General features: G+C 34.7%; 1 protein-coding gene across 1 annotated transcript in view; it reads left to right on the top strand.

Annotated features, from left to right (window-relative positions):
• LOC106867957 (calcitonin receptor) overlaps positions 1–11044 on the top strand; it is a 228609-nt gene that overhangs the window by 93245 nt on the left and 124320 nt on the right. Inside the window, exon 2 of the mRNA XM_052969844.1 lies at positions 3717–3818. Coding sequence (XP_052825804.1) covers positions 3717–3818 — 102 coding nt within the window. The remainder of the gene's footprint in view (positions 1–3716; positions 3819–11044) is intronic.

Genomic DNA, 11044 nt, shown 5'->3' with positions numbered 1-11044 from the left:
TATATATATATATATATATATATATATATATATATATATATGTATAAACATACACACGTATGTATATATATTTCTTTGTTTCTATCTATTTATACACACACATATACATATATATATGTACATATATAAGTACATATATATATACCTATACATACATACATACATACATACATACAAATATACAGATGCTCGATATGTCCAGTTAATAATATATTATTTACATGAACATAAATTTTAAACGCAAATCTTTGGAGCTATGAAGAACAATCCGTAGCAAGCTATTGGTTTGGAAGTTATAAGAAATATTAAACATTAAGGAACATTATGAGACATCATGTTTCGAGCAATTTGGGAATTATATGTGCATTATTATCTTTAAGGCATAGGGATATATTTCTTTTTAGGTTGGCGCCAAATGTTCAAGCTAGGATATACTTATATAATGCACCTTTCATTACGACCTAGCATCTATGTCTGACATCTATCTTACCGATGAAAGATTTTAAAACAACGCCGTTGTACATGAAAGAATACTTGAACAAATTTTGCAATTTTCTTTCCATGAATAAGTATCAGTTCTAACACGGAAATATAAGAAATCGTGCCAACGAAATATATAGTTGCTGTGTTCACGAAATTCAGCTATGTAGTCCAACGGAAATTTGGTTTGAGCATTAGCAAAATACTTTATCTGTTTTTACGAACATTTGTTACAGTCTTCTCGAAAATACAGCTATGGTGTTGATAGACATGTAAAATATATGAGGTTAATATAATGGTGTACTACATCGCTAGTGGATTAGCGGTAACAGTAGAATGCTTTGTGGTATAAATCACATCATTTTTACTTACTGAGTTCTAATCATGCCACTGTTAACTTCATCTTTCAGCACTCAAGAGCCTATTAACCTTTCGTTAGTCATATGGGTTGTGTTATCACCCCAAATTTTTTTTAAATGCTCGTAATTTCTAGTAGGCAACTTATCATCATTATTATTATTATTATTATTATTATTATTATTATTATTATTATTATTGTTGTTGTTGTTGTTGTTGTTATTTGCTCCCTTCCTCTACTCTTCTGACTCAGTGAGGGTGTGTTGCAGGTGGTATGGCGCAGTCGCAGCTCAGTTGTAGACGTCGTTTTTGTCAAGTCACCACATGTGACTAACACAGTCCAAGTTTTTGATTTAATGCATATTGTAACGGAGATTGCCTGTTATGCTATTTTTTTTAATGTTAATATTCATCATAGACATGAAAAAATTCCACGAAATGGTGTATTCTGAGGTATTTTCAAAATATATGTGATCTGAATCAAAGATTTTTAAAAAAATTTCCTTAATTTTATAATTTATTTTATTGTATTCATATTAATATCAATCAACTACAAGGGTTTCAAACTACGCAGCAGTGATTGCAGATATATCCTGAACCAACAGAATGGGTATATTTTGCATTATACTAAAACTATAAACATTTTCGTATTGGGGTATGTAAACACTCTATGTAACTAATCATGATCTGAAAGGTTAGGTGAGACCATTCTTTAGATAGACCGTCTGTCAGTAGAGGCCATTGTTTAGATAGACCGTCTGTCAGTAGAGGCCATTGTTTAGATAGACCGTCTGTCATTGAACAGGCTTAACACAATCAAAACCGTTTCAACCCTGACAATCTCGTTGTAAATCTAGTACTACGTTATTCCAAAAGTTTTTCCTTATTTTTTCTTACGTTCTGAGTTCAAATTCCGGCGAGGTCGGCTTTGCTTTACATCCTTCCGGAGATCGATAATATAAATACCCTTGTATCCTTTTGGAGATCGATTAAATAGATACCCGTTGCGCACTGGGGTTGATGTAACCGACTTACCCACTCACTCAAAATTGCTGACTTTGGACTAAAATTTGAAACCAATATTCCGAATTGGATAGCATTAATTGACTATATTAATTCATTACAAGTATGTGACCTCATAGCAGCGATAAATATCAATGCAATGTAGTAGTGTTAACAACATAACATTTTATTTTGTCCTTCCTCGTCTCATTGAGAAAAAAAGTACTTGTAAGCTGTTCAACTCAATGAATTTTTTATACCATTTCTTCATTTTAAACAGATGTAGGTTAGTAGATGGGAGGGGAAGGGAATAGGATGGTTAAGATGGACAAAGCGAGGGTAGCGAGTAGAGAATCTACTTCTGAGGGCAGATCTAGATAGAATGGGTTAAATTTAGTAAGTTCGGAAACGCGAAGCTAGTAAGCAGAATCAGTTCTCGGACGCAGAGAGAAATAAGAAAGTGGCAGCTAGATAGTGTGTGGAGGTGTTGGCGTGCATATATAATTAGACATCGCTTTTCTTGAACAAATCTTTATATGCATAAGATAAATGCGTCATTCTCTGTGTGACAACTGTTGTATAACTTGGTGTATTTCCTTAGGTTTTTAAAGTTCACCGTTGTTCAGTTGACGTAATTTTAACTCCCACGTGAAAGGGCAACCTTTATGATTCTGTTTTAATCAACAAAGGAATACCTTCAAGACGTGTGAAATGTGCATAATTGAGATGTCTGGTTTTGATTTCTCCTCTCTCGTTCTTTTTCTTTCTCTTCTACTTTCTCAATATACCATATTTTGTCTATCGCTTTCTTCCTATTTTCAATTAGTCTTTCTCTATTTCTTATAGCTCAATACTACTAAAAGTAGATTTGAACGCTTGCCAGTTGGCTTCGGCGCTTCCTAATGGATCAGTTTGGAAAAACAATAAACGATAACTAAATATTCCACTATAGACTAGATTGGCGCCTTGAATAATAACATTTTTTCTTTTGAAAACTACTTTAACAACCTCTTTTTCCACACACACACACACACACACACACACACAATAATCAACGTCTGATGCGATAACTGTGTTGTTGATATATGCCGCAAGCAGGTTGAAATCGTCAAACTAATTTTCGATTCTCCGCTGCTGCTATTTTATTTTACATACAATAAACCTTCAGAAAATGTCTTTCGTAATTAACGTTGTATCAAAAACCCAATAACAGGAAGCCCTTTGCATAATCGCTCGAGCTGCTAGAAATGCAGCCAAATCTCTCTGAAATCTTACCTTGCTGTCTAAAAAATAGAAGAACGCATTGTTAATGTTGTCCTGGATACACAATTTTAATAAAACTACTCAGAGCCAGAACGTTTTTGATCGAGGTAACACAACATAATTATCGCACAATTTAATACTAGCACATGATCCCTGGTGTTTTTAGGGAGGTCCACTCTGTTACAAGCATTTGGTTCAGGTCTCCAGTCTAAGTTTAATACCTTTCCTTCTTTCCATTAGTCTTGGAGTCCCTGAAAAAGGTCATGGCCGCTGCCTTTCACCTTCTGACCAAGCGACAACAAATCAAAAACAATATCATATTAATCTTTAAAAGAACTTTCATCTGACGTCAGCCTTACTTTACATTAAACACCCAAGATATTGCTACTAATTATGCGAAACCAATTTTTAAAGTCCTATATTGTCTTTTACAAAATTTCACATTTTCTTTACTATCGTTACACGTTTTGACTTCTGGGATTTCAAATTATTGAACTTTCTAACATTCTCCATTAGACAATGTCTCGACATATGTTATATGTTTGAGAAATTGTAAAATTATATTTTATTGATATAATTAGTTTATCTTCTTTTATTCAATTTTCTTTTGCCAGACGATAGCAATTATTGCGAGAGGATATTCGATGGATTTCTTTGTTGGGAAAAAACAAAACCAGGAAAAAGGGCCTTCATGCCATGCCCGTTTAACCCAAAAGGTAAGTATATTGAGTTCCTTATTTATTTCATAATGTTTCTTTGTTGTTATTATTGTCTTTTTTTTCACTCAGGTCAGCCTTAATTTAGCAGAATTATTGTCGAAGAGGTACCAGCTGTGAACATCCCGTCTTTTTCCTACACACATTGCACCCAGAGCATCATTTGATATATCTTTCTTTGATTAAGACATCAAGGTGTGACTTAAAAGGAGAATTTATCTGGTATTTCGGTGAATTCCCACTGAAATTGTTATCTGTCAATATAGGCAGTTAATGAAATGCCTCGAGTGCATTAAGTTATACTACCACACTCGATATATTTATCATGATGAACGGCAGTCACATCAGTTGCTGTCATTGTTATTTATCAGATTAGCCCTGATCTAGCAAACTTATGATCAAAGAAGTTCTAGGCTTGATTAACACATCGTATATTCCGACAGAGCGCAATTAGAGCCACATGGTCCAACATGCACTTCCCTTTTTTCTTCTTTAGATGCCATGCCCAGAATGTAGAACATAGGCGATCATGTCCTTTCACAATTTTCAGTTTCTGTTTTCTTTAACAGTTCCACTTCCTGATGTTTAATGCTTCTTTCATCCAAACAGTTTGTCAAGCTTAACAACCATATCATTCTTCTCCTTCCTATAATCTTTCCAGTCATCAACAAATCGTCCAGGCCCTCTTTCCACATCACATGACCGAGAAATCTCAGTTGTCTGGCCCTTATCTCACGAAGCAGTTTTTTTATTTACCGCAGCCCGGGTCATCACCTCTTCATTATACACTTTGTCCATGCCATCCTCAATATTCTCCTTAAGAACCACATTTCACAGCTCTCCAGGCACCTTCTCAATTTCTTATGTTATAGACCAGGGGTCACCAAACCTTTTTCACAGCGGGCCAGATAACTGAGAGAATTATGAGAATACAGAGGATACACAAAAAAAAATAAAGACAACCAACATACTTATTTAATTTACCAAAATGTTATCAAAATAGGTGATGTTAACAATAAGATAGTTATATCATACCCAATGCCGACATATCCGAATCTCACAAACTAAGCAGAAAAAATAGTGAGATTTGTGAAACTGTTGTTTAGATTTTAAGATTTCATCAATATTAGCTTTGGAATTACTGCATCCAACCAAGAGAATTCCTTTCAAACGTTCATCAGTCAACCTCATTCGATGTGCTGACTTCACAGACATAAGTTGCTCCAAATACTGATGCCATACCAGAGGCAAATTTCTTCAAATTTGAAAACTCATCATCAAGTAAGCAATGATAAAATTCAGCAAGTTTTCCTTCTCTGTGTCTTGATAATCAGAATACAATTTCTCAAGATGTCATACAAAAATGCAGATTTTGCCAGTACTATTCGGTCTTTTGATCTCCATTATACATCTTGCGTCTTCTGAGATCAAAGTTGCTAGGGTGTTGAAGGTTGATACTTGCTTAATGATTTTATTGTTCACTTTCCGTATGCACTTTGGGAATCCCTTCTTTGTCACCCCACATTCTCTATTTTCTTACAATTTATGAACAGACTCTTTCTCTGACCACTACACCCTAAGGTCTCTGAAGTTCCTTTTCCAATTCTGTAAGTAATACTATCATCTGCATATCTTATGTTTGTGATGATTCTGCTTCCTATCATAAGACTTTCCTTCTCAATTTCTCTTATGATCAATTCGCTATAGTAATTGGAGAGATTTGGTGACATAACACATCCTTGTCTAACCCCACTCCTGATGATACTATATTCATTGCATTTTCCAGCCACCTTTATGCAAACTGATTGATTTCAATGCAAGACTCGGAGGTCTTTATAAGATAGAAAAATGTGATTTGAGAGAGATTTGACTTCTATTTCTAATAGATCGAAAGAGAACATGGAGACTCCTCCCATGCGTAAGAGTCGAAGAACAGTAGATCTTTTCAAAAACAGTACATGATTTTTCTTAAGATTCGAAATTCAATCTTTTTGTACCTCTTCCACAGCATATATTCTTTGAACATGGGCTATATTAACCGGAGTCTGCGATGCTTGGCGCTATAAACCAAATAGCATGTACGTCAAATTTATACTGTGTCTCTGTTACATATACAGGGGTTTTCCGAAAATCCGCCCATCCATTAGATTGCCCATGGGCGTTTGTTTGGATGGGCCGTTATTTGTGGTTAAAAGTTGAAAAAGAGTTAGTGTTTTTGTTTTCATTCTGTTTAGGCGTTCATTTGCTCTACGTCTGTAGATAAATTCAAAGGATTTTTATTCCCAATAATGGAGTCGAAAGAAAATATATCAAAACGTGTTCAACGTTCATATACCATTAGTGAAAAATTGAGTGTTATTAAACGAGTGAAAGAACATTCTGGCAATTTATTTGCTGCGTCAAGAGACTTAGGTATTGATAGAAAACGATTGAGAGAATGGTACACAAAAGAAACTGAGTTAATCAATGTCAGACAAGAAGAGGCGCAGATCAATTGTTGGAGGTAGAGGACCAGGACATAGAGATCTAGAGATTGAACTCTTACAGTGGATTGTTGTTCAGCGTGCAATAATTGTAAATTATCGCCGTTTACAGGAATATACTTTTGAATTGGTAAAAAGGTTTGGAATTGAAATGAACAGCTTTAGATGTTCTTATGGATTTTCAATTTCATGAAACGGAATAAACTGACTGTGAGAAAGATTACACATGTTGGTCAAGCAGACAATAAAACACTTAGAGAAAAGGCACAAATCGCCAGTGACTATCTAGATAGTATTCCAGTATTAACAGCAGATAAGGATGCTGACCAAATTTATGATAAGGATGAAACACCTGTATACGTTGACATGTTGAGTTCAACAACCATAGACTTTGTTGGTAATAAAAATGTAGATGCTAGCCACTCTAATGCTACTAAAGCTCGTTTTACTGCTGCGTTGTGTGTTGATACTGCAAGAAAGGTGTTGAAAACAATGATTATCCTTAAAGGATTGAAAAACGTGCCAAAAATCAAGGTCCCAAAGAATATTTACTTAAGTCTCCAACAAAGGATGAATCACATATGAACTCATGTAGCTGTGGGCTGATAAAGTGTTTAGGCAGAGAACAGCACAACTATTCCATGCTCAAAATTCAGTGCTATTCATGGATGAATGCTCAGTGTACAATAAAACAGAGCTCCTAGAAGTGTTCAAACGTAGGAATACAATTCTCAAACTTATACCTCCTAAAACAACATCTTACTTGCAGTCGTTAGATGTATCAATTACTGGTCCTTTCAAGAAAGCCCTTCATGCTGAATGGGAGAGCTGGTTTTCAAATGGCAAAAAGAAGTATACAAATAAAGGATATAGCCCAAGGCGGATTTTCGGAAAACCCCGGTAGTAATGAAGAGCATCTTTCTCCTTCGTAAATAAATTTATCTCGCAACGGATTCGCATACGACTGTGATCAGTATCGTTCCTTACATCATACCTACATGCACATATGCATACATAGGTACATACGTAACTACCTACCCACATACATATACATTCATACGTGCACGCATACATGTTTGCATATATACGTACATACATACATGCAAATGGCTAATGAGGTAATTAAAGCCGTTAATAGAACTATGAAAATATGCAAAACACTACAAATTTAGCCTACAGCAAGTGCGTACACATGCACTAAATCAAAATGTACAGATCTACAGGTGCAATGACTTACATGCGGGCATATATACATACGTTTATAAATACATGCATACACACATACATACATGCAGACATATATAAATTTACAAATACAAACATACATATATGTTTTTGAAAGCTCCAAACTGACTGTAAGATAGATAACCAAAGTAGTCTATATTGGACTAAGGACAAATAAAGGAGTCTTTACAGTGAAGATAGGGCCTTGTTTTAGGAGGGTATCAGGGGACAAGACCCCCCACACACACACACACACATACTTTTTCAGGAACGGGGGACAAACTATCTTTTGTCTCCCCTACTTTTTTCCAATTAAAAAACAAAGCACCACCACCACCAATGTAGGTGGTATATTGCATAGTGTCAAACTGGTGCAGGAGGAGCTAAAAAATCTACGCAGTGAAGAAAAATTTCAGATGTTCAATACAGCAGAAAAAGTTATTTATCAACTCGATATTTCTCCTTTGGAGCAACCCAGGCAACGGAAAGTTACCAAAAGATACCAGGGAGGAAATGTGCTAAAATATCGACACTGCACTATTTTGGATCATTACAGATGCAGTATTTGCAGGTAGTGGATAGTGCAATAGCAAATTTTGAAAGTTTTTTTTTCACAGGATTTAGTAGATTATGAAAATCTGAGCAATATTTTACTCAATGGAAATTTTTGTGCTGAAGTAATCATACAGTATCCAGAACTTTATGAATTTTCTCTAAAGAACGAAATACTTTTTCATAGAAATCATCATAATGGATCATCTCTCATCGTAAAATATTCGGTGAAATGCAACCAGATGTCCGTCGCATGTTTTCAAATGTTGAGCGATTGCTCAGGCTACTTTTAATGTTTCCGACCAGTTCTTGTGATGCCGAAAGATCGTTTAACGTTCTGCGGACTCAAACTTGGTCGCGATCGACCATGACTCAGCAAAGGTTGAATCATATTCTAATATGCCACGTTCGTAGAAATGTTTTGAAAAAGATTAGTTGTGAAGAAGTTGTTAAATTATTTACTGACAGCAATGATGCGAGACATAATACATTTGGAAAGTTTATATTTTTTTGTTCGAACATGTTTTGTTTTTTGTTTATTTGATATAAAAAATTCTTTTCCAGCATATTTTTTTAAATACCTGAACTTCATTTGAATATATAAAATTTAATTAGCGTAAAATTTTACTTATATGATAGGGTCCGGGAAAGGCACCATAAGCAATACTAACATGTTCCTTTAAAAATCAACAAATGTTGGTTTTTCCCTTCATATTTTTAAGGCAACTAAGGCCTCTGAGTGAAGGGCATATGCTTTTGCAATTCTAGAAGTAACTGATGCGCAAAGGAAATAGTGATACAAATAAAAGACTTAAATGTAACTAATGTATCCAATTAATTCAACTGCATGGAATTAATGCTGAAATGTACCCCACGTCATAAGCAACTGTTTGAAACTGTCAACGTAATGTTAACTACCTATGAGGAATGATGTCTTTGCCAAATCTGTAGGACGTATAGTTTTGAAGAATGAAATATAAGAAGTTACAATGTTGTGGAAAGAATATTCATTCGTAGTAACACACACACACAAACACACTCTCTCTCTCTCTCACTCTCTCTCTCTCTCTCTCTCTCTCTCTCTCTCTCTCTCTCTCTCTCTCTCTCTCTCTCTCTCTCTCTTTCTCTCTCACTCTCGCACGCGTACACACATACATACATGCATACATACTTAAAGCATAGCGACCACAATGGCTATTCGATATGTGAACGATTTTATTTACCACTTGAAAGCAACATATGGGAAAGTTGAGCATTAGAATGTAGATAAGATTATATACGAATATTTCTGTAGGAGTACTTAAACACTAAATGCACTGTAACATATATGCATAAGCAAATAATCTAGCTAGAGTACTGGTACGGTAACTGAAGATGTATTTGAGATACAATTAAAGTGATCTTAAAGAAAATAACCTTAAGCTGTGAAGAATAATAACTTTAAATATAATCATGACTAGAATGTGTCGAAATTTTACATGAATATCATCGTATATCTAAGATTAAACACAAATAAACAATAAATGGATAAATTCATTATGGTTAAAAGTATATGACTCGTTCACCAAGGTCGTGCATATAGCCTTTATACACAATGGATTTACCAGCTTAACAAGCAATTATATATTAGGTGTGTATACAAATTGGTTTTATAGAAAGACTAAGACGTCTGCGAAATATGAAACGTCCAGGACGAGATTTAAGCTCAAACTATCTCAATGGATAAGCAAAGCAAATATAAATTGATTCCTATACTAGTGGGTCAGGGGAAATCTTTAATGAACACCCTTCGTAACTAAATCGACTAAATCAACACATGTTTAACAACCATGATTTTAAAATGCCGGATAGCGATGCATGTACCAATAACAATCGCATTTCCAACAACGGATTACAGCCGAACAGTAGAATCCCTGAAGCTACTGGCAGAGTACAGCAAATCGTTTTTCTCATCATCAACGGCAATTCATCTAAAAATGGATGAACGGACGGAAACCGTTGTGATTTCGGGTGATGTGTTGTAAAAGGCCATTCAAAACACATATGAGAGTGTTCCTAATTGGAGCTGAATGAAGTAAAGGAAATAGTAAGAATTTATCTAAAAAGGCCTAATCAAAGGACCATAAAAATATCATACGAAACTTTATGCCCCCCGATATATATGTCAGCAATAACATTGTAATTTGATATTTCGACGGAATCAAGATGTAACTAAACATTCTGAACCGAGATTAGGTCAGTAACTTGAAAAATTAAATTTTATTTCTAGAATGAAGTATTTGAAGCATTTGATAGATTCTCATATTTATGAAATCTAACAGAGATAATATATACACAAAATATCAGAAATATATAACAGAAATTAGAAAATTGCGTTAGAAATGTAAAAATAAAATCTTAAGTTCTGAATTGAGAGAGCTACAGAAGATAAACCAGAATATAAATCTACGTGATATAAACACTGAATACTGAATAGATTGTTAGATTGTTTGCCAAGTATTTTAAATCAGCCTATCGTAGCCTCAAGTCAAACAGTACAACCTTTGTAAAAGGTATCATGTGGTGTGTATGTGTGTGGAGGGGTGTATATGCATGTGTATATGTTAACCACTTGAAGTCCCATGAAAGATCAACTATGTGTAACGTTCTTCCTCTTAGACTGAAAGATTCGACGCGTGTAGTGTGTCAAAGGGGTTGCAAGACGATTTCGGGACTGAAGAGACGTTTGACGGTTCATAGAGACCATATCTTACTTTGTGAAATATAATCCCTTCTAATTTAAATTAAAGAAAATGCACAGAATATACACACTTAATATAACTTTTTCCTGCACATTATAAAGATCTTAAAATTTCCAGTCACTGGTAGTCATGTATAACGCTATGTAATCCTTTTTTTTTATCGTCAGCAAGGATTAACCCATTATAAAGTAATCTTGTTTTTTGTTCCTTTTTTTGTTTTTTCTTT

This window comes from Octopus bimaculoides, chromosome 1, assembly GCF_001194135.2.
Source record: "Octopus bimaculoides isolate UCB-OBI-ISO-001 chromosome 1, ASM119413v2, whole genome shotgun sequence".
Classification (NCBI taxonomy): domain Eukaryota; kingdom Metazoa; phylum Mollusca; class Cephalopoda; order Octopoda; family Octopodidae; genus Octopus; species Octopus bimaculoides.
This window is presented reverse-complemented; position numbering and strand designations above follow the sequence as displayed.